This window comes from Ambystoma mexicanum, chromosome 4p (genome assembly GCF_040938575.1).
Source record: "Ambystoma mexicanum isolate Mex_15411 chromosome 4p, UKY_AmexF1_1, whole genome shotgun sequence".
Taxonomy (NCBI): Eukaryota; Metazoa; Chordata; class Amphibia; order Caudata; family Ambystomatidae; genus Ambystoma; species Ambystoma mexicanum.
In genome coordinates, this window is record NC_090927.1 from 1,276,942,998 (window position 1) to 1,276,968,431 (window position 25,434).

Below are 25,434 nucleotides of genomic sequence, written 5' to 3' on the forward strand. Positions count from 1 at the left end.
AATGGGAACTCCACTTCTTTATTCCCCCAAATCTACAGATTCTAACACTGAGAGTGATTCTGCAGGTCATTGATCTTACTTTTCTGCCGAGTTAACATGAAGTTATAACTCCACTTCTTCTTTTAGTTGCACATCTTGGTCTCCAATCCTGTCTCCACTGTTTTACTTCTTATGCCAGGTGGCTTACCCTGTTAGTTGCTCCCTGTCCAGGTGATCTTGAGGTAAGGCCTGTAATACCTATTTTGAACTTATTGATTGGTAACAGCTAAATGCATAGCTTTGTACCAGAGAGTACTCTGGGGAAGGTCCTGTCCCATTATGAGTCCGGGTGAAAGCTGCCGATTTGGATACCACTACCCCAAGAGAAGACTTTATTCTGTAGTGAGTGGAGAGGTGAGGTGTCTTGTTGGTGCTATTAGATTGGGATGATGAATCCTATCCACAGTCTCCACTGCAACAAGACAAGAGTGCAATCCTGATATATGATGTCTTTGCATTGTCGATCCAAATATTCAGTCTTATGGATTTTCCTGCATTATTAGTATATTATGACTGAGAGCTGCAGAGGTGAAAAAGCTATGCGCAGTTTGAGCTTCATTTGCAAGATTTGAAGCAAGGCTCCTTGGCTTGTCAAAATCTAGAATGCTGACCTCTGAATGTGAACACTACTTTGACATGCTTTCTTAACCTGTTGGACAATGGGTATATGGTTTCAGTAGACAAGAGGATCAAGGGACCCTAGGATTTTATAGTCCTTTTATTTTTTGTAGGTTTCCTTTCGAGACATTTAGATGAGATCTGTTATTAGGTAGGTGGTAATTTGTTGAATATATATTGAGTACATCAGTTTGTCAGTTTCCATTGCCATTAGCTATGAGAATACACTAGCTGTGGCCAACTTAATCTGGACAGCTGGGAGGCTTCACAATCCCATGAAGTAGAGTACACTGAATGTCTCTGTGTGGAAGCTTAGAGTCAGGAGTAACAGTCCTTAAACGTTTCAACCACAACTATGACTCTTTTTTTTTTTTAAAAAAAATGTTTATTTATTTACAGTATATACAGAAAAGACAACATATCAACAAACAAAACTGCAGAAATGTAATGCAAGAAAAACACAACTAAAAGAAATCGTTAAACACGTTCCAGATTTTCTCATATGAAGACAATTTACATTTCAATTTGTAAAGCAATTTTTCTGTCCTAGACAGGCAATGCATTTCCTGGATCCACTCCTCAAAGGAAGGAGGAACCCGCCCTTTCCACCCTCGGAGAATCTGCCGCTTGGCTACAATAAATGCCCTAAAAACCCACTTTTTAAGGGCGGAACTATCATCCAACCCAGAATCATCACCCAGGATTACTGTCCTAAAATCCGGGACAGAACCTCCACCAGTAATCCTGCCACACACATCACAGACCTTACTCCAAAAATCTCTGACCCTCCCACAGCTCCACAGCATATGTTCCAGCGACCCAACTTCTGAACACAACCCCAACAATCTTCACTGTCAGACATGTTTCAGGACACCAATATACGCAATTCAGAATCTTAATTTGTCAAGACCTTTCACTCAGATTCAACGAACACAAGGAGACATTACCACACATATTCTGCCAGGCATCGATATCAATCTCAGACCCAATTCTCTCACTCCAAACTCTCCGTAAATTGTCATTACTCCGATAATGTGACACGATTAGCTTGTACAGCCTACTGGCCAGACCACCTCCCTCCCAGTGGAATCAGCCAGAAAAACACTCCCATCCAAAGAGTCAGACCAATCCAGCTCACCTACAGCCCTCTTCAGGCATCTATAAGCAGAGTCTGATAATCCATCAAAACCCCATCTCTCTCTCAGCTCAGCAGCAGTCAACCACCGATCATCATTCCCCAAATCAGAGACCAGTTTAATATCCATCAAAAACCATTCTGTCCTTGAATTATCCCTAATTCTAGGATTCAGCCAGATAGAGGCACTCCTGCACTTAAATGCGTCACGACCAAGCAATGACAATACTGCAATCCATGAATGGAGCAAAAACGACGTTGTCAACATTCTAACATCAGGAACCTTTGTATTAATGGTCAACAAGGCTTCCGGGCCCAGCGGCCCATAAGCACTCGACTCTGCCACCGCCCAGCTGTCCAATTCACCTGACAAAAATGGAACAAAAGAATGAGCAGAAAAGGCCAAATGATAGGCCCGAATATTCGGCACCCCTAAACCACCTAAATGGACTGGAAGCTGCATCTTCCAAAGACTAAGTCTGGGAGGTTTTTTGTCCCATAAAAAATCCTGAACAAGACGGTCCAAATCATTCCAATAACAACTCTTAATTTTCAATGGAAGCATGCTAGATGCAAAGTGTTGTATTCATTTTCAGGGCATTGACTTTACCCCACAGGGAAAGATTAAGCAAAGACCACCTTTGCAAATCCAATTTACAATCTTGTATAACTACACTCATGTTCTCATCAACCATCTTGGAAAGAGGATACGTCAACCATACCCCCAAATAACGCAAGCGTACATCACACCAAGTAAACCCCAGCCCCGTAACCAGAGTCTTATCACACCTATTAGACAGAGGCAACACTTCTGACTTCAAGCGACTAATTTTGTAGCCTGAACAATCATGATAATCAGACAAAATCGGCATCAGACAGGGCAAGGACACTTCCAAATCCTTCAGAACCAACAGGAGATCGTCAGCATAAAGCCAAGCTTTCTGTACAACACCCAACAATCGACACCCTGCAAGTTCGGTTCATTTTTGATGCAAATCGCAAGAGGATCAATCGGCAAAATGAACAACAGAGGAGAAAAAGGACAACCTTGACGCGTGACGTGCTTCAAACAAAAAGGTTTCAAAACCACTCCATTAGTCTTAACGTCAGCCATTGGTCTGGCATACAGAAGAGCAACCCAAGATATGAAATCCTCACCCAGATTCATCCTCCTCAGTACCGACTAACACTGTTGACAGCTTTCTCCGCATTAAGGGAAAGGACAGCGGCATCACAGCCCTTCCTATTCGCAATTTCCATGGTCAGTAACAATCTCCTGATATTACTAGATGTACGTCGATTTTTCATGAATCCAGACTGTTCCTCGGCAATCAAAGCAGGCAAGAACTTTGCCAAACGCATAGCAAGGACCTTAGCAAGAATCTTATTATCTGTATTGATAAGACCGATCGGACGATAACTTGCAGGAAGATTACTATCCTTTCCTTTCTTCAAAAACACTGAGATAGAAGTATGGTTAGTACTTTTAGACAACACCCCATCCAGTTTGCTAGAAACAAACATAACTCTCAAGAGCTCTAAAGCCGAGTTCGGGAGGACTCTATAAAACTCGCAAGGGAGGCCATCTGGGCCTGGGGATTTACCCACATTCAGCCCTGAAATCGCACTTTTAATCTCATCAACTGTTATCTCACCACCAAGAAGATCACGCCCAGAATCCTAAATCTTGGGCAGGGTCAAATTGCCAAAGAAGTCCTCACCCCTACCGGTGATACCAGCCTCATTGCAATATAGATTCTCGTAGAAGTCACGAAAAATTGTGTTAATTTTCTTTGTATCAAATGTAATTCTACCCTCCCGGTCAAGCATAGAAGCAATTGCTGACTCTGACATCCTTTTCTTCAACCGGTATGCCAACCATCTGTCACAACGTTCTCCCTTTTCGAAATAAGTACACTTAGAATAGAACAAGCCACGCTCTGCCCTCAGTGACAAAAGGTCTCCCAGTTCGTTTTTAAGTTTTTTCAAACTTGTCAATTTCACTGAGTCAGAAGGATCAAGCATCAGATCCCGAGAAACCTGCCCAATACGTAGATCAGGATCAAGCCTTTTCCTCTCCTTTCTCTTCCGTTTACCACTAGACAGGTTTAAACATACACCACGCATACAGCATTTAAAGGCTTCCCATGTGTTTGCCACACTGACGTCATCTGAGCGGTTCTCCATAACAAAATAGTTTGCTTCTGAAACAATCCGTTCCAATATATCATCATCCAACAAGATAGAGATATTCAGTTTCCATGAGAAAGTCCTCTCGCACCGAAATTTAAGTCTCAAATGCATCATCACCGGGGCATGGTCACTCAATAAAATATTACCAATATCACTCGAGACAATATTCTCCGACACAATCCCACCCGTAAAAATCATGTCCAGTCTAGAAAACGCACCATGAGCACTAGAAAAGAAGCTATACTGACGTTTGTCCAGGTGTTTTAGGCGCCAAGTATCTTTCAAATTGTGTTCCTCCAAGAGTGAATCAAGCGTCCTATGATGATGATCACACCGTGTCACCCGCCTGATTGGACTTCTATCAAGCATAGGATCAACCACCTGTCCTGTAATATTTGAAACACTTTCTTTTTCTTAAGTAAATTGTTTATCCCATTCACATTCCAGGAGACAATGCAGAGATCATTCCCAGCCCCACTGGTGCGTGAAGCCATCATGACACCATTAAGATTCACAACATCAAGAGCCAAAACTGCACAAAAGAAAAATATACACTAAAACCTAAATAAAAGTAAAATAAAGAATAGAAAACAAAAGAAAGAAGACAGCGAAGTCTATTCAGCCCAAAAAACAATTGAAACACCATTCAGAACCATCCCCAGGACCCCTCCCCAGGTACCTTAGAAACTATCAAAAAGGCGTCAAGAAGTTATCCATTACCAAAAAATACTAGAAAAGTGCATAAGCCAAACCTATAAATAGAAAGACTTCACTCAAGAACCCCAAAATCCCCCTGCCCTCAGCCCCCGTAGAACCAGTAGTACATATGACGAGTGCAAGGGCCACATCAGAAAAAAACACAGGCAAAGTAAATCACATCTGAATTGCTGAATGTAAGGATGGCCACTGGACCCCTACTAAAAAAAGAACCACCTCATAGGGTAGAGTCAAAAGCCTGTAAAAGAATAAAGTTAAACAGTGCCCATCCCCCTTTATGCAGAACCAAGAGGCGTGCAGAAAAAGAGCCAAAACCCACTCTGCCAACATTGTGTAAAGATGCCCAGCACAGCAAATCCACATGCCGAAGAAAATCTCTCATTAGCACCACAAGGCCGCCGCTAGTCTTAGAATGCCACCATTGTCTGTCAAGACTAAACCATTCAGCAAACAGCAGACACGCACTGTTTGCATATCTTATAAATAAACAATATCTTAAAGGCATCATGGTAAACGCTCGTTCCAAAAGGACATTGGCACTAGTAGAATGTTCTCCACAAGTTCTGCATGCTGGGAGCCGACAACGAACTTGATTCTATTTCCACAGGTCATCGCAGTCCACGCCATGCGCCTTCTACAAAATAGCAGCTCCTGGAGAAGCACCCACCCCAACCTCCGACTTCAATACGGACTCGGTGGGGGAGTGGCTGTGCAAGCATCAACCGGTGCCATGAGCAGCCTCCGGCAACGGTAGGAGTGATCTTGCATTAGCAATGATATTCTGTGACACAGTGGCAAGCATTCCAAAGACAGATGTCTGTGAGGCCGCCGCAGCAGGAGAGGCACTGCCAGTGACAATGGGACCTCATTACGTAGAGAGACACCATACCTCACAGCGCCAACGTCACTCCGGTGACGGCGCCGTCCTGCACACGATCATCATACAACTCTGACAGTCAGTCCGTGTGCCTCCTCCACCAGCTCCGTTCGCCGTTATCCAAACGCAATTCCTTAGAAGGTCACACACCGCTATGCAGATGGCACGGTCAGCTGACTGAGGCGTCGTACGTGCTTCACATAGAAAAAGGTCCTTTATTCAAATGAAAACAAGACCGAAGCAGCACGCAACATGGATCGTGTTAAAGAACCTTAAGTAAGTCACAAAGCGATTTGATAAAATGAAAGGCACATAGCAAAAAGAAGTTCTAATGCCTTATTTGAAACGCGTGAACGTTAACTGTTACCATGAAGCTGCGCCATCTTAAAAAGTCCAAATACGGGGTGGCGCTGTGGAGCAGCCCATGATGGCTGCCTAGCCTTTCAGCTCTGTGCAACCTTGGCATTCATCTGCTCCCATCTGCGGTTCCCGATGTTGTGAAGGACTATAAGGTGGCCGAGTTGCTCCTGCCACTGCACTGGACATTTTGTGCGATTTTGGTCTTGATCGGCCCACCTGGGACCTGGCTGGCGGCCCTGTCGGATTTGGGCCTAGCATTCCATCCGGCTCCAGCGGTTGCCGAACGTCCGGCCCTCCCGCCTGGCCTGCCTGTCTCCTGGGTCCCCTACCTGCTCCCGCTGCCCACCGCTCTGTGAAATCGCGGTGGGTGCCTGGGGGTCCTGCTGCGGACGCCGTCACACCGTGGATGCCACCTGCTGCGTCAGTGATCATCGCGACCGCCCCGGCGCCGACGACACGGAGGATCCCATCGTCCCGCTACCGCGAACCAGGTGAGCGGGGGCTGAAGCGGTGGGCGTTGAGACCTCTGCCCACTATCTGCGACACTATGGGCCTGTACTGTCGTAAAGAAGCGGCCCTCATCGTACTGTCTGCCCACCTTTCCGCTGACAGTATCGCCGCCTCTGCCCGCGGCCCCCTGAGAAAGATCCCGCTGGTAACCTCACGTAACCTGTACACATAAGGGGGTCGTGATCACTTGCCATCACAGCCTTGCCGCTCCACCGCTGACTCTCTGCTATCCACGGCGGCCCCCCACCTGCCTCTAACCGCCTACCGCCACCGAAAGACACTGCGTTTGAGCCTGCTGGTCCTGGTCCATCCTACCCATAAGTGGGCCCTCACTGCAACCGTGCCCACCACAACGACAATGCCTAGCAGAAATAAGGCGGGGGCCCAAGGAGGCACAATGGACAAATACACTAAAGCGGTCCCTCAAGATGACCCAGCCAGCACGTCATTGCCACAGGACGAGCCAGATTTAACCCAGCACCGCGCGGTCGAGGCCCCTGACCTCACCCTACTAATGGAATCCATGGCTAAATTCTTTGCCTTCTTCCATGAAAAATTAGACGCCATCTACGCTAACGTCGCCTCGCTTAAGGCTCGAGTGGACCAGGCAGGATCGAGGATCACCGAGGCCGAAAATAGGGTCTCCGGGAACGAAGATAGCATCACCGCGCTCCAGGACACTGTGGCCTCCCTAACACGGGACATGAAAGGAGTCAAGGTGAAGTGTGACGATCTGGAGTCGCGCTCCCGCAGGAACAACCTGCGCATTATCGGAGTCCCCGAAAATGCCCTCAAGGGGCGGATGGAGGACGCAGTGGAGAAACTCCTCAAGGACCTGCTGGGCGACCCTGCTCTCTCTCCGTATTTCACAGTCGAGCGGGCTCACCGGGCTCTGGCTCCACGGCCCAGACCCGGCGACATCCCTAGACCCATTATCGCCAAGATTCTCAACTACCGCGACAGAGATCTCATCCTCCGTCTGTTGCGGGAAAAGGGGGACCTGCGTTTTGAAGCCCATGCGGTTAGAATCTTCCCGGACTTCTCGCTGGCGGTGCAGCAGGAAAGGCGCCAGTTCCTAGGCGTCAAAAAACTGCTCAGGGAGCGCAACGTCCCCTACGCCATCCTGTTCCCGGCACGACTAAAGATTACCCATGACGGTAAGATCTTTTTCTTCACTGTCCCTGATGAAGCAGTGAAGTTTATTGAACTACATATACCTCTACCCGGGCCGTGAGCCGACCACACGCCATAGACTACACAGCCTACGATGTTCTCAAAGTGTCCACGGATCCGTGACTTTTGGATGTGTTGATAGCAACCCCACCATGTCCACTCAATAACGGCGGCCTCCTGCCATGTGTATGCGGGCCACGGGCTAGCTCCTGCACTGCTTCTTTGACTTCTCCTTCACCTGCCCCCTGGAGCTATCCCTGTGCCCTGCTCTTTCTTGCGATGTCATCTTGCCAGAGCGTCTTCTCTGGTTCTCGGAGGCTGTCTACGATACCTGTTTTACCGCAACAATACAGTCGGGACAGCGTCTGCTGCCACGCATGCCGGCCGCACGGCACTAGCGCCCCCCGTTGCAGTTGCAATGTTTGCTTCCACTTTTATTTGGTTCTTCCTATTGACTGGTCCCTGTTGGGCTAGGTTGTGGCCCTATCCACGTTGGATCTGGTCCTCTGACCTTTGGTTCCCGGGCGGAGCGAGCCCATGGGGCATCGGGTGTGTTTTGGGGTGAGGGAGCTGCACTGCATGTTGGGGTTGGGCAGTAAGGGTGGGGGGTGGTGTAATTGGGGTTGTGTTAACAGTTAAAAACATGGCATAGAGACGCATGACCTTAACTCAATGCTACTATGCACACGGCAGGTGCATGAGGGACAACCCTTATGAATACTACTACTGGGATGTTCCATAATATATTGCTATGGCTTTAAACATTGTCACATGGAATGTTCGCGGCCTAAGCAATTTCACTAAGACCCGCAGGATAACTGCCTATGCCCAGCGGCATGGCGCCAAAATCCTCTTTCCCCAAGAAACCCACGCTCTCGGGCGCCTAGCAGCATGTCTCGCCCCCACGTGGGGCAACAACAGATTCTACACGAAGTACTCCACCCAATCCAGTGGGGTCCTAACTCTAATCCATAAATCAGTCCAGTTTTCCCTGCGCTCCAGCCACATTCACTCTGAGGGTAGATATGTGATCCTCCATTGCTCACTCGCCAATATGGAATGCCTCCTAGTGAACACATATGCCCCGAATTTTGATGCCCCCGAGTTCTTTGACGCCATCGCGCTTCTGAAATACATTGAGATTCCCATCATCTGGAGCGGGGACATGAATTTGATCCTAGACAAAGGCCTGGATAGATCTGGGACGGCCCGCAGAGCCCCGTCACGCGCAGCCCACAGGTACACGCCCATATCGACACACCGGATGTTAGGGATGCATGGAGAGCGCTCAACCCACAAGTTAGGGAGTACACTTTCTACTCATCGGTACACGATAGCCTCTCTAGGATCGACCTGTTCCTCATATCGAGCTGCCTGATGGGCAGGGTCATGGAGACCAAGATACTACCGCACACACTATCGGACCATTCACCCGTAACACTCGAGATAACATTGGGACACGACCAGCCCCCCCGCTCCTCTTGGAGATTTAAGTCGGAGGCCCTGCTAGACATAGTCTTTAAAGCCGATATCTTAGCTGATATCAACACCTTCTTCGAGTGCAACAACAGGCATGACACCTCTGATGGAGCGCGCTGGGAGGCATTCAAGGTCTTCATCAGATGGATGTGCATATCTAGAGAGGCTGGGGTCCTCAAGGCCATAAAAAATAGTTTGCAATAGAAGCGAAATTAAAAGAGCTAGAGAGGGCATATGCCTCCTCCCCTTCCCCGGCTGCACTCGCACAGTTTAGAGCGGAATTAGAAACATTTGAGTCCCACGCCCTGAGAGAGGTTCGGTACCTCGCCCTCCCTGTGGCGGCCAGGAAGTACGGTGAGGGGGATAGGCCGGGTCGGACACTGTCCAGACTGGTCCATACTGAGGGGGGCAGGAATCGCATCGACTGCATCAAGGACACACGAGGCACCATGTGCTGGTCCGACCAGGAAATCCTCTGGACATTCACCACATTCTACACGACCCTATATGGCTCACAGCAAGAACACAGTCTGCAAGACACGACGCCCTATTAGATCAGATCCCCATGACCCTCCTCTCCCGCGCGACCAGTGACCTCCTCGAGGCCCCTATCACCCTTGATGAAATAACTACGGTCATCTCGAACTGCCCCAGAGGCAAAGCGCCGGGCCCCGACGGCCTCACCTCGGAGTTCTATCGGGAGCATGTGCACCCAGACTCCTGGAGGTGTGGAACGAATCCCTAGAGTCGAACATCCTACCCCCATCTATGCGTGAGGCGCTTATAACTGTACTACCCAAGCCAGGTAAACCATTGGACGAATGTGGGTCTTATAGGCCCCTTTCTCTGATCAACACTGACACTAAAATATTCGCCAAGATCATTGCCAATAGGTTTCTCCCCATTATGCCCCACCTAGTCCACCCCGATCAAAGTGGCTTCGTGCCCGGCAGATCTACTGCCCTAAATATCCGTCGCCTGTTCAATGTTCTGGCTAGGATTGACCCCAATGCACAGGCCGTGGCAGTCACCCTCGATGCCCAGAAGGCATTTGATTTGGTGTCCTGGCAATACATGTGGGCGGTGCTCCACAAAATGGGAATTGGCCCATGCATGAGGTCGTACATCAAACTCCTCTACACAAGCCCCGCTGCCAGAGTCCTGGTCAACTCCAGGGCCTCGGCCCCCTTTGCTCTCCACAGAGGTACCCGCCAGGGCTGCCCGTTTTCTCAGATACTCTTTGCGCTCGCCATAGAGCCCATGGCTGATAACGTAAGGGACAAACATACGCGCAAAGGTATACGTCTCCGTGATATTCCCGAGATCATTTCTCTATACGCCGATGACGAGCTCCTATATATTAGAGACCCGGCTGCCCACCTAGAGCCGATATTAAGAGACATAACCAAAATTGGCACTTTCTCGGGCTTCACCATAAATTATTCCAAATCCGAAATCTTCCCGCTCACCCCTTCCACTACACAACCGTCCTGCAAATTCCCCCTTCGATGGTCACCGGGAGGCATCAGGTACCTTGGAGTGCAGTTGTCCCTCACTAAAGATTCACTGTTGGCTGACAATTATGCGGCTGTGGCGCAGCTTGCTGAGGCTCAAATGTTGAAATGGCGCAGTCTCCCACTCTCTTTGTCGGGTAGACTATCTCTAATCAAAATTATTATGGTCCCTAAATTTCTCTACGTCTTTGAAAATGTGCCGATCTGGCCCGGAAAACGATATTTCAAGAATCTACACGCTGCGTGTGCCCAATTTCTGTGGCACTCGGGCGCGGTTCGCAAGAAATGGCAACACATGACTCTCCCCTACGGTAATGGGGGCTTCACCGCCCCCGATTTTGCCAAATATTGGACAGCTGCGCAGGCCAAACACGCCACACACTGGTACACTTTCTCCGATTTCCCCCCCCCCCGCATGTGAAGCTCGAGAAACTAGCGAGCAAGAGCGTTAACACCCTCTCCCTAATCCTCCATCATACATATCATGCCGACGCCCCGCCAGACCCCGTGGCGGCCACTGTTAGGGCCTGAAACATATCTTGCAGATACGACCTGATCACCACCCGTACTACAAATGGCTGCCCATCTGGCAGTTCCCGGGCCTCGGCCCCACACATGATGAGCTTTTGATGAAACACTGGCATGATCTAGGCTATCGAGCTCTGACCGACTTTTACCCCGACGGGAAGCTTATCACTCCGCAGACGTGGCGCCCCGGACACCTAGGTACTGCATTGGAACTGCTACAATACTACAGGCTGAGGGCGGCGTTCCGCGCCTGGTGGCCCTTATACCCAGATGAGCCTCCAGACTCACCTCAGATCCAGTATATATCCAACTCGGCTGGTGCTAAGGGGATAGTATCCGCGCTGTACAAACTGTTGATGGCCGACCCCACAGACGTGCCAATCAGGGCGCGAGATACCTGGAGTGAGGAGCTGGGCCTCCCCATCACAGACACAATGTGGGGGAAAATGTGCACACACACCCGGTCCACCTCTCTAAATGCCAGGCATAGGTGTATGCAATACAAGCTCCTTAACAGACTATATTACACACCTCAAAGACTGGACAGGTTTGCACACAACCAGGCCCGCACTTGCCCTAAGTGCGGTTCTCCTGCTGCAGATCATACACACATGTTCTGGTCCTGTGACGCACTGGGCCCATACTGGAAGGCCATAATTGATGCTCTCTCAGACATTACAGCGTCCCGTATCCCTGCAAAACCCCTAGCTGTACTGTTAGGCCTGTGGGATAGCCCAGAATTAAGGAAAAGGTCTAGGTTTCTCAATGTTGCCACCACAACAGCCAAAAAATGCATATTACTATGTTGGAAGCGCCGATTCCCCCCCTCGTTTGAGATGTGGATGAGGGCCCTCGCCTGGACTCAATCGTGCGAGGAGAACTATATTAATACCCTCCCGCTAGCCTCCCGCCCCAGGAATGTGTGGACAGAATTTTGTACATATTTAAATAACAAGGACGACCGAGAACTATTGTCCTCCCCTCCTCCCGGTGATGTAATCTAATCCACTGCCGTGCCGCCTGGAGCTGGGCAATCGCCCCACCGATATCTACCTAACATTCCCATGTATTGCACTACTATGTATATACCTGTCACTTTTGCTATGCTGTACAGTGTGTTGATTGTCTGTTCTCTCACCATGCCAATAAAGAAAAGTTGAAAAAAAAGTCCAAATACAGCAATCAGAGTGAAAAAAAAACATGAAAATCCAAAAGATAAACCCTGGGGGGAAGAGGGGGAGGGGAGCAAGCAGGATCCAACTCATTCCATGGTATGAGACGGCACAGGAAGGCCCCTCTTATATGTTTCCAACCAATCAAGTGCTAGCGCCAAATCAGATGTGCTTTTGTCACCATCAGGAAAGGCAATTGTAAAGACATTATTCTTATTAAGAAAGGCTTTCAGTGTAAGCTGTCTGGCCAGTTCTTTAGCACCCTGAAATGATCTCCTCAGAAGCAAGATTTCCATGGGAAAGTCAGGATAAACAAAAACAGCTTTACCTTTGAATGAAGCATTCCCAACCAATCTGGCAGCTTTCATCAAGCGTTCCTTAGACCTGAGATTCAAGAAGGAAACCAAAATATGCCTTGCTTTGTCCCCCAGGTGTTTACCAATCCTAAATATGTTATCAATGTCATCCAGCTTAATTTCATTGCAATGAAAACTGTCTTTAAAAACTTGGAAAACCAAGGAAGGCAGGTCTTCATCATCACCAGCAGAGTCCTCCACACCAACCAATCTGATGTTTCTTGCCCTGATCCTCAACTCCAAATCCAGGCGTTGTTCCTTTTCTTTCTTCAAGTCAGATCGCAAATTATTGTAAGCCTTGAAGCTGCCTGCAATCTCAGAGCTCATAGTTGAAGAAGATTTTTCCAGCTCAGTGACCCTGCCATCCAGCTGACCAGTTTTCAAATTAAGTTCAGCCATAGTGACTTTAATATCACTAACATCCTGGGCCACTTGAAGAATAGTTGTGTAGACATCTGAAAGGCTTGGGGTATCATCCATCTCAGGAACCTCCTTAGGCTTCTTCGAGGCCGGGTTTTCAGCTTCACCAATCTTCTTTGAACTCATAATATCTATATAAATATCTTCAGGGAGAGGTCCAAAGCAGTTGAGTTAAACTGCTACTCTGCTGCCAGCCATTCTAGAATCCACAACTATGACTCTTAGCAGGCAAGAAATGGTCTTCTGCCCGGCTAGTAGCATGCAACTTGAAATTTGTTCCCCTGCCTTTACTGTTCAGTAATAGGTGTAGTAAATAACGCTTGCAAAAATGAAGAGTGAAATTAACAGTTATAACTGGTGCCACCCCAGTCAGTTTCCAGAAACAATCTTCCTGAGTGCTGGCCCTTTGCATGCTCTGATATATACTTGGGTAAAGACGTACTGTAGATACGTCTGTTTCAGGTGCACATTTGATGATAGATTTCAATTGGACGGTGCTAGGTTCAGGGCCTGAGAGTAGACTCTAGAAATATATATATATAAATAGCAGGAAACCAGTGAGAATCCACGGGCATCATGAATAGCATTACAACCCAGCCTCAATATTGAAGAAATAAGGATCCGTATACCAGCTAGTAGCAATTGGTAGCAGAAAATTATCTTTATTGTTGAAAAAATCATGCCCAGGCAGAATGACATGACTGCATGACGCGTTTCTCGTTGCTGGTTCACATAAAAAACACCAGGTGCCAAAGTGCGGGTTTTAACCTTTTAACTGCCAAGGGATTTCCCCCCACCCAGTGCCAAGGCCTTTTTTGGTGATTTCGGTATGTTGGCATTCAATCCTTTGTAACCTTTTTGTTACATGAGAAATCTCAGCCAAATTTGACCGCTTTTCACCCAGATGTAGGCGGTCATGATGCTATCCTAGTTTGCTGTAGGGGGGGGTGAGAGGAAATAACCAAAAAGGGAGAACATTTTGGTTTTTTTTCAGAAAATGCCAATAAAATGATTTACAAAGAAGCCTGTGGTTTTTTCCCTGTAAGAGCTAGGAACAAATGGTTTGCTGTGCTGAATTCACAATTTTCCAGGCTTTCAAGAACAGGTTGAGTGGAAACCAAAAAAACATATTTTTATATGGTTACCATCCGTTTTGTGAGAGGTAGGTGATTTTGCACTTTTTTTTCCAATAGGACATGTGTGAAGGGAATGGAAAAGGAGGGTAGGAAAGCTGAATGGGAAGACAGAAAGGCAAACATTTCTGAAAAGTCGACAAAATTCGAAGTTTAGGAAGGGGTGAGTTGCGTAGGTCAGGTGTAAAGACTGGAGGGGGTATCTGTACTCCCACGTTCTATATGACAGAGTAGAGGCACAGAGCACCCCAGTCAAGATTCTCTATTTTGGTAACATTGGATGAACAATCAAGGCTTAAGCTCTCAGGAGGTGATGCAGGCTGGTTCTTAAGTACAGTGTAGTCCCCAAGCCCCCACAAAGGAATGTCCACACACTATGTTGGTGATAACACAGTTCTTTATATAAATAAGGTTCAAGTTATATACACACACAATAACACACTTTGTGCTCAGGCAATACTATAATGATAAATATATACAGTCTCTATGCGGTACCACAATTCACTCTTGACTCCTTTAAAATGCACCAACTGCTGACAGTTGCAATAACATACAAATCAATAGCAAAAGGTATCAACAATAGACTTGGGAAGAAACAAGTTGGTAAAACAAATGTCACAATACTGGGTCCCTACCAAAGACAGTTGTGTGAGGATCCCCCCCCACCCGGGCAACCTGTAAATAAAGATATACTGACAAGCCCAGTCCATATGTTGCTTAGCAAAATCTTATTTCCTTCTACAAATGTTCTACTACCCCAATGTACCTGGTATAGCAGAGTTTGACGACGGGTCGTCGACGTATCCTTCTTGAGTGAACGCCTTTTAAGGCAGGAGCCACAGATCGTCGAGATTCTTCAAAGAAAAGGTGAACAATGGCATTGAGGCAGCGGCTTCTGTCCTTGCGGCGCTAGTCGATGATCGGTCGTGGACGTCCTGCAAAGATGAGGCATGTGGTGTACCTCAACGACAATAGTTAATTGCCGCAAAGAGTCAATGAAGAACGTAGGCCTAGCAAGGGCGCTGGGTCGTCGGCAGCTGGCATTGGCGATCGGGACTCGACCACGGCTGGCTTTCGGGTCTTCGTCTGCGTCTTTGAGGACTTCAGGTGGCAGGAAACCCACTGGCAGATTCTCCTCGGTTCGGCGGCGACCTTGACATTCTCCGGCAGGACAAAGCGGTCGACGGTGATGAGCAAGGGAGTCCTTGATTCAATGTCTTAGACAATGGAGCGTTGCGGCTCCGGTCGGCGATGATGGTCGTCGACGGTGATGGACTTCAATGTCGGGGCGCTTCGCTTCAGATTCCTCAGCGGTCCCCGTCTCCGGTTGGCAGCCTTTCGATGACTGACTTCCAAGGAGCCTTGGTGAAGGTTAACTGGTGCACGATGTTCCCTCGTAGCTCAGGAAGAGGTCTCCTACGCAGGTCCTCTTCGATCAGTCCTCGAACACACGACAGCTTTCATATTGCGTCGAAGGAAAGCAGCAGCAATTCTTCTTCCGGCTTGGCTTCGAGAGTAAGCATCAAGTTTCGACTTCAGCTTCTGAACAATTTCCATCATTGAGAGGTCCCCAGATATACTGTTTGGTCTCTCATTCACTCTGCTGGGTCACACTCGGGCAACCAGTCATTCAGAAGGGCAGGCAGGAAGCCAATCAGGCTCACAGTGCATTCAGGCCATTCTTCTCCATCCAGACACTCACAACAAGGAATGTGGATTGGGACAAGTACCCAGCCATTCAGCGCTCCACACTGCATTCATACCAGTTTCAGGCAGGGGTGTCTCAGTCTTTGTGTCACATACCAGACACCCATAACACGAAGTGCATATTGGTGTCACACTCCATTCACCCAGGTCCCACCCCAAGTGTGTACCCACAACATACAGTCATTGGGAAGGCTCCACCCAGTCTGGCCTGGACTTCCCCCACATTACCATATATGGAACTCCCACCCAACAGCCTGTCGGGGGAAGGGACAGAGTTAGGGCTTCCCAGGACTTTGGGAAAACAAGGTAACAGGCAATACAAAGCAAGGGGCCACAGTGGCCATCTTGTCTTCTATCAGGAATCAACTGATTCCAATGGCAGGGCCTGGGTATCCCAAAATGGAGGATACTTCTAGCACCTGTCAAATTCAGCATGGAACTGTCACCAGCCCATACCCTGCTCTGTGGGCCGCACACAGGTGCCCAAAAACATACACTAGGGGTACAGGGTTGTACCCCCACCAATGGGTACCATAAGGGTATCCCAAGGGTCTGTTCACCACAACCAAAAAAAAGAAGAGCTGCACTGCCAGGAGTCCCACATGGACTTCTGTTCAGAAAATAACACAGAACACACATGATAAAAGGACTACAGGACAAGGACATAGAGGCCCTGTCCCTCCAATGCATTTCCAGCATCACATCAGGCAACAACTATGTAGGGAAGATTTCCATAGTTTGGGGAAAAATTAGAGATAAAAAAGGTATGTGATGGATATGGTTGGCCCGGTAAGGCAATGGCTTCTGTGAATTTTGAGAAAAGCAATGCCAAGCTACATTCCCCCGACTCTTCCAGTTATGAAATCACGCATTTCTCATAATGTTTCAGAAAATAAGCAATACCACAAGCCAATAACTGAGCCATGGTACAAATGTTTTTATGCTTACGGCCTAAACAGACGTACTTAGCATGTGTAAGTAAGGAAAACAAATGCGGTGAGGAATGACGAGCATACATTTTTTTGGAAAAGCACAGGCAGACCTTTTGAAGGGTAGGTGACTTGTGCAGGTTACAAAAGTGATTAGTGCATAAAGCAACGACTAAATGTAGGTCACATTTGGGAAATGAAGGGGTTGTGTGACAAAGTGCAGCAGCAAATGTCCAAAAATGTTATGAAAACCAAGCAAACACAACAAATGTCCTAGCTTGCAGTGTTCCCACAGGTGTCCCGACGAAAACGGTACCTCACATGTGTGGGTGCACCTACCTGGGCGCAAAGGGAAAAGGCTAAACCACTGGTAACCCCAAGTCTTTCAGCAGAGCAGATTTAACAGGATTTTGCTCTGTGGACAACCTACAGATTTGGGCCTGGGGTGTCAAAACCACCAAGGTAAACAGGGAACCCTATGCATTTCTGAAAAGAAGACACCCGTGGGAATCCACAGATGTCGGATTTGCGCGAATCGCCCCAGAATTTATTTCCCATAAGCCCCGGCAAATTCCCAAATTTAGGGAAAAAAACTGAAATTTTCAGACATTTCCCACCTGGAAAGTCCCTACCTTCCCACATTCCCACAGGTGTCCGGATGAAAACAGTACCTCACGTGTGGGTGCACCTACCTGGGCGGAAAAGAAAAAGTCCTGACCCCACCCATTCCACGCGGGAAATTCTGTAATGCTGCCTCGCCAGAGCTCCAGGATGTTGAGGGGTGATGTCACTGGCCTTGGGTGGTTGTCCCTCATGTGGGTTGACCATTCACAAATCCAGCGGCAGTTTCAGAGAGCCTCAGCGTGCCTCCAGTCCTTTCCCAGAGGGAGAAGTTGTAACGCAACCCAGCCAGAGCTCAAGGATGGTTGGGGTGATGTCTCAGGCCTTGGGCACCCGTCACCCTTGTGGGGCGACCATCCCCAAGCCCAGCCTGGGGCGCTGGCTGGCTGTGTTACAGAATTTCCCTCGGGGGAGAGGACCCTGCCGGGGCTCCCTGGATCTGCCGCTGTGCTTGGGGATGGTCATCCCACATTGGAGACAGCCGTCCAAGGCCAGGGACATTACCCCTGACTTTCCTGGAGCTCTGGCTGGCTTGTGTTACAGCTTCTCCCTCTGGTAAAGGTCGGGGACCCTGCCGGGGCTTGCTGGACCCGCTGCTGGGCTTGGGGACGATCAAACCACATGGGAGACAGCCGCCCAAGGCCAGGAACGTCACCCACGACCATCCTGGAGCACTTGCTTAGAAAGAGTCCTTTCTAAGAATGACACGCTGGCTCCAGTCTTGGCCAAACTCTGCCACCTCTCTTTCGCCACTGGAGTTTTCCCCCCTCCTCTCAAGCACTCTCTTGTGCACCCTCTGCTAAAAAAACCCTCAGTCGCCCCGTCATTCTGGCAAACTATCGCCCGATCTCCATCACCCCTTTCCTGGGAAAACTCCTGGAGAAGCTGGCCATCACTCACTTTACCCACCATACTGAATCTCCTGGTTGTCTCCATGACCATCAGTCTGGCTTTAGATCATCCAGAGGCACAGACACTGCTCTTCTGTACACCCATGAAGACCTGCTCTCAAATCTTGACTCCAACTCTCCCTCTGTCCTCATTCTTCTCAACCTCTCTACTGCAAACATCCTGCTCACCTGTCTCTGTGATACCCTGGACACCACAGATCATGCCCTGGCGTGGCTCGCCTCCTTTCTCTCTGACCGGCCCTCCCAGGTGGAAGTCGGGCCCTTTCTCTCCTATACAACTCTCTGTACTTGTGGTGCCCCCCAGAGATCTACCCTTTCCCCCTGGTTCTTCAATATCTACATGACCCCTTGGCCCACAGGATCTCTACCTTTACCTCTAGCTTTCAGTGTTATGCGGACGACACACAGCTCTCTTTCAGGCTACCCTCTGCCTCCTCCTTGCTCATCTATGCCTGAATGCCAGTAAGACAGAGATGTTCCTCAAAGGAACACCTGCTCTTGCTTTCCCACGTTCTCCCTGGCCTGCCTCCCTTTGCCCTGCGCCCCCACTTACCAATGAGGCAAAACATCTCGGGGTCATCTTTGACTCCACTCTTTCCTTCTCTTCTCATATCTCAGACATCTACAAAAAGTCCAACTACCAACTGCACCTTCTCAGAGGTATTCTACCATGTCTCACTTCCCCCCCAGAGGTTCATCACCTTGAGAGCCCTGGTTCTCACTAGACTGAACTATTGCAATAGCCTCTTTCTCAATCTTCCTACTTCTACTCTCCGTCCTCTACAACTTGTCTTTGGCCTCAAGCCCTGAAACTGCATCTCTCTGGTGCTGAAATCCCTCCACTGGCACCCCGTGGCTGCAAGGATCAAGTTCAAGACCCTCTGCATAATCCACAAGGCTTTCTGGGGCCGGGCCTGCACTATCTACAATGCTCTCTTCCTAAATACTCTCCCCTTAGAGTCCTCCGCTCAACTCTCTGCGGGTGAGCAGCTTTCACAAACCTGTAGATCTTTATCCTCTACAGGTGCTTCCATCTGGAACAGCCTCCCTGCCTCTCTCCGTCTTGAGCCAGAGCACCTTAAGTTCTGGAAACTCCTCAAGAGCTTCCTTTTCTCTTCCTCCTTCTCTCTCACTCTCCCCTGCTAACCTCCTTTCTTTTCTTTCCACCCTTCCTAATTCTGTTCAGTTTTTGATGACTGGTTGCCTGGTTCAGCTCCAGAGCCGAACGGTCCCAGGCTCCCCCGCCCGTCTTTTGCACTTGCCTATGGGCTGCTGCACTTTGCTCAACATTACTGCACTTTCAGCTTACGCTGCTTGAGCGGGGCAACATCTTCACTTAACCCCGGGCTCGGCTGTTGTCCCCCATCCCCCGCCCACCATCCCACACCGTCTCTTCACCTCCATCTGTACGTATGCATGACCTAAATGTACTAGGGCCAGTTAATTTCTGTCCTGTCACCCTAACCCCCCCTCCACCGTTTTCCACCGCCTTCCCCCTGAGCTTAGTCTCAACTGTACCACTTCATGCTCATGCACTTGCATGTCGACAGGCCTAGTATGCTAGTTTTTCTGTTTAGCTCTTTCGGATTCTTCAAGGCCCAAGAAGGATTACTGTATTCCCTTGTTACCTTCACGCCTTCAAGCGCTTTGAAGCACTTAACCTGCGTATAAGCGCTACATAAATAAACAATAAATACAAATGTACATGATCTCTTATGTATATATTTATTTTAAAAAATCTGTGACTTTATATTGTAACTGCGACTATAAAAAAAGTCCATGAATTCTAGCCGCAGCCATGAGTGATGAGTTATTATGTACTTTACATAACTCCTTTTATGTACTCTTTTTACTGTCGCTTTTGTTATTCATATTATATACTCCGTTTCTAAAATAAAAAAACCAATCCTACAGCCGCGGCTACTATAAATGGGGCGCCATTGTTATATTCATGATCATTTGATAAATATTATATATTTTTGTGCAATGCACATATATATATATATATATATATATATATGACACAGATTTGTACATATCTTTTTATATTGTTTTTAGCCTTGGCTACAGGATCAGCCAACGAGTTGCAGGGTTATGCTTTCGTGTCTAAGGCGACCAACAACTAGAGTAGTTCTATTGGCGGCTAAATGGCTCCCCTTTTAACATTGTAACGGCAGTTAGAAATATTTTGGGGGATCAAACTGTATAAAATAAATTACAATAAATATTGTAATATATTTTTGCAGTCTGTGTTCAATTTGATCTATTTTTGTAAATTAAAGGGGGGCCCTTAAAAGGGCCGTTTTGGGGGAAGGAAAGAGGGGTGGTGGAGCAGGGGAGGAAAATGCATAAGGATGAAACATGTAATAAGGGGAATTAAAATTAAAAAAATATATGTTTTGAGTATTTTTCTTTTTCCCAAAGGGGGGGGTGAGGGGTAATTGCCACTGGAAAAGAAATAAGGACGGCAGTTAATCTGGTGTTCAAATATTAACTTCTCCCAATCCTTAAATGTGGCACGTCCTGTGACTACCCATGCGAGGCATCGTTCACAGAAGACTAATCACTGAGAGATTGGGAGTCGGTAAAATGTCAGCATGTGCAGTTGACACTGGTGCAGATGTTGAGGCTATGGGTCATATAGAAAAACAACAAGAATTGAACCAAAAATTGAACATGGTGCCCAACAACGTCAGGTTGTTTAGGCAAGCCGGTACCTAAAGACTTGGTCTGGCCTTTGTGTGTTTACCAAGCATGGAGTCCAGCAATGGGCTGGAGATCTTTAGTATTTGGGGGCGAGTGGTGAAGATCAACAGTGAGTAGCTGGGCTCTGTCCCCATCGGTGGTGAAAAACAGTAATTACGGCAGTGACCTTCTGCTTGCGCTGTTGGGGGAGTCTGTTTAACCCTGAGCGGTTGTAGTTAGTTCTCGCCGATAGGTAGGAGTTTCTCGTGGGTAAGTGGCTATTGTTTATCTTGCAAGTATTGCAGGATACAGTAGTATATATTTGAGATGGAGCTCAATCTTGCTTTTATAGGAATGAACGAATACCTGGGCCTTTGAACTGTTGCCGTATAGACCGGATAAATAGAGATTTTTCGTGCTACCCTGTATTATTTTGCCCCCTTATCTAGAATGTTGTAGGATGACTTCCCTGTCACAGAATTTAAGGATTCTGGCAATGACTGGTCGTGGGGGTGTGACCCGGGCGGAGATCTTTTCTGGAGTGATCGGTAAGCCCTTTCAATAGCAAACCCTTGTGAGAGCTTACCAGGTCCGATCTCCTGGAGTAGTAGGTTCTCAACATACGAGGTATGCCAAGCACCCAGACGTTTCTGCACGATCTGCCTTCAGCGTCCTCCACACTCATTTTCAGGCTGGCATTTTGTTTCTTGAGTTCCTTGATCCTTTTGTCCAAGTGCTTGGTAGAGTCTGATGTCTCTTGCAGGAGGACCACGGCAGACGTGACTCTTTCGGCGAGTTGTCTGACATCTTGTCGCAGGAGCTGCATGTCAGTTTTTACTACATCTATCTTTGACTCAAGGGATGTGCATAAGGCAGCTATTGCTGCGAGAACTTGGTTCTCTTGCTGTTCCTGCGGGGTCGCAGGGGTGGGTAGTTGATTTGGGTTGTCAGCCTGTACACCGTTGCAATTTTTCCCTTGTGTCAAGAAGGATTCCTTTGTTGTGGTCTTGTTTTTATTTTTGGTGGGTGACACGCTGCTGCGTTATTTGGCAGACAGTGTTGAATATGTTGTGTCTGGTCGTCCAGCCCAGGACCCAGCTGTGTTTACGGGACTGTACGCGTGGGGTCCAGGTGTGCGCCTCTACAGTAGTGTAACAAGAGGCACAGCAGTCTGTTAACAGATAGGTCATCTGGTGGGCCCGACACCCGGGCGCAAGCAATATGGTTCCGCAGGGAATAGCCTATGTCCCTGAGGTTGGCATGTTGCAGGAGTGTTGATGGCTCTATGGCAGACCAAGAGGGTCTGGGCAAGTAGCGTGGTGTGATCAGCGGTCTCACTTCAGCTAGCCGCTCTGGTGGTCATTGGTTCCTGGGAGGTCACCTCCACAGATTCTCCTTAGTTGCTTGTTAGCGCAATACCCTGATTATGCCTCCTTGATCTGAACAATGGGGGGATGGAGTGGACCAGCTCAGTGGCTGCAGTGATGAAAGAAAGGAGGAAGGGGGAGGCGAACTAACCTGTCAACCTCTCCAGTTGTGGCAGCCCAGGATTGCATGGGGCCCTGTAGGTCGTGCGAGCTGTGCGTCCTGTTGCAGTGAAGCAGCAGATGGGGTTTCCCTTAAGGCAATGGAACGGAGGACCATAGCCGGGTTTTAGAATGCACAGCTCAAAGCAGTTTCCTCAGTTCAGGTAGGCGGCACAGTGGCAGACTATGAGCCTGGGAGAAGGGGTACAACACGATGAGGGGGAGCTCACTCATGCCTACCCAACCCAATTGTTAGGTGTGTTGTACAAGCTGCTATGTGAGCGGGCCGGTCGTAGTCTGCACCTGCAGAGGCCTTGGGGTAACAGGATTGTCATGCACACTTAATGCACCTCAAAAGGCAGGCAGACCGGAGTCAGGCAGCAGGAGCAAGATCTTGGTGGAGATCGCTGTGGCAAGGCTGTCGAGGGCCACGTGCTCTGTCTACAGCAGCTGGCCGGGTGAAGTCATACGCTCCATGGTGGGTCCTGGAGTCGCAGATGCAGTTCCCGGGCCGCGTCTTGTTGCCTGAAGTGATGATCTGCAGCGGTGTCGGTGGCGTGGCAGGTAGGGTGCACTGCGTTTCATATATATTGGCAGCTCGCTGGGTGTGACCGACCTTGTAAGTGCTAGGGCAGCAATGTCTTCTTACCCCGCCGTGAGCGCCCGCCTCCCGCGGCAGGCACCAGCTCTTAGGGGAGGTCCGACAATGTTGCGCACTCCGAGACTGGCCCTGGCAGCAGTGTACAGATCGCAGGCAGCACACTAGTTTCTCGAGGTAGCCAGCAATGGTACAGAACGGTGGCAGGCAGGATATGCTGCTTTGTATTATGCCGGCGGACTGCGGAAGATCCAGACCATATGAGTGATTGCAGGTGCAATCATCAGTCTCCCTATGAATGCCCGTCCCTCATCGTGCTGTCATCTTGGTTTGCAGTGGGCTTCTGCAATTCTCCCCCGAATGCCACCCTGTATCTCAGTTTTTCTCCCAGATTGGGGTCAGTAGATGGGTGCCACTTTCTCATGCTCAGGGGATATATTCCTGGACTTATTAGGAATGTCTTAGCTGTCGTTGGGAGGATCAAAGCAGGATCTCGGCATGAGCTCCACAGTACTAGATCCTAATGCATTGGCTTAGGCCAGGCCCCCATTAGGGATATTCATGTAATCATGCAAACCTTTCTCTGGTTATGCCATGCTGATACAGCAAACTGCAAAAGGTGTTCTAGGAATGCATGCAACTATTGTACACTCTGAGCAGCATTCTTCACATTTTTACACTAGTAGTGTGCTTCCAAGTGAGGAGAAATGGAGTTATAAGCAGTCTGCTTCCTAGTAGCTTTCTATACTAGCCACTATGTCAGTGTTATAACCCACAGCCACTAAAACATTTCCTCTTTTGGAATTTGAATGTTGTAATATTTATTTTATTTTGAGGCAGATAAAGCATCTAGTTGTTATCTCGCAGCCCCCATTAAACACATTACTCTTTTGGATATTAAACTCTCCATGTGTTATAAGTGCGCAACACTTGCATATTGAGATTAATTCAATAAGCAGCAGCCCTAATTGATTAATGAGAGGGTTTGAAATTAAGGGAATAAAAAGCCTATTTGAAGTAAATGACTATCTTAATTTTGAATTTCTATCTTCCTATACTAGGTGATAAAAATGTTAATCTGCATGTGTTATGCAATACAAACAAAGAGGAAAACAAATATTTGACGGCTCCTAAGAACACAGAAGAAAAAGAAATACATGATTGTGTCATCACAGTTGAAGGAGGTATGAATATATGCTATTCTGGTTGTACATGGTGCACCTATAACCATTTTTCAAAGGCAATATTTCCATAGATTAACATTATTAAACCATTGGTGATCTTCAAGGCGGATGTCATTTTAATGTTCATTAGCCAAATAATCTTTCAGGAAAAGGCAAATGTGCAAGGACTTTCCCAAAAAGAGTAGAACATGTGTCCATCTCTGAAGTTCACCTTCTCATGCCGGTTACAGTGTATTGCACAGAATGGTCAATGCCTACCCTTCTATGACTTATTGTAATGGTACAGTAGTGCTACAGTACCGAATCCATTTCCATCCTCAAAAGAAGGATGAAAAGGGATTTGAAAAAAAGGGAAAATAACAATTTGGAGGTTTGCAAATAATGCCACATTGTGGCCCTACTTGCGATAAACACCTTATAATGCAGAGACTCTACCTTTAACTTGTGCATTAACAGTAATTAGTGCATGCGCTAATGGCTGGTCAAAAGCTGTAGACTCGTTATAATCACCTTCCGTTTCTAGAGAACTTAGATTTTAAAGGTGTCATTTTAAATCATATTCTTGTAATGCTTTATCACGCTTGTAAGAACTGAAATTGTAATAAAATTGTTGGCTTTGTGAGGTATTGTCTTGATGTATATGGAGTTGAAATAGGAGTAGGACAACTGGATATGGTTCGAAATATGGATCTTATATCACAGCCCAAACAAATATAACTGAAAGGCCCGCTGGAAAAATAACCTGCCAGCCTTCAATAAACATGCACACTGAAAATGTGCCTAGTACTGCAGACTGCGTGTTTTTCTGCAATTAACACAAGGAGGAGTTGTGATAAAATAGGAAATGCTATATGAATGGCCAAGAACTGGAAATAAAAAGACATCTCTTTTGTTACAAAGGGAAAGGGCGAACTGAAAAACCAACCTTTAATTCGCATTTGCAAGAGAAAATCAAAGGCCCCTTCTACATGAAAAGCAGGGTTTTCAAATACTGAAACTAAAATGGCCTTGCATGTGTGTTTTGCAGTTTTAAATCAAGATATGAAAAC

The 25,434-nt window shown here is 47.7% G+C and overlaps 1 protein-coding gene across 2 annotated transcripts in view; it reads left to right on the top strand.

The window, feature by feature from the left end:
- The window catches only part of LOC138453798 (zinc finger protein 250-like), a 303,566-nt gene that overhangs the window by 101,221 nt on the left and 176,911 nt on the right, over positions 1-25,434 (top strand). For both annotated transcript variants that reach the window (XM_069606964.1, XM_069606965.1), the window contains exon 4: positions 24,263-24,385. In XM_069606964.1, the coding sequence (XP_069463065.1) occupies positions 24,263-24,385 (123 nt within the window). The remainder of the gene's footprint in view (positions 1-24,262; positions 24,386-25,434) is intronic.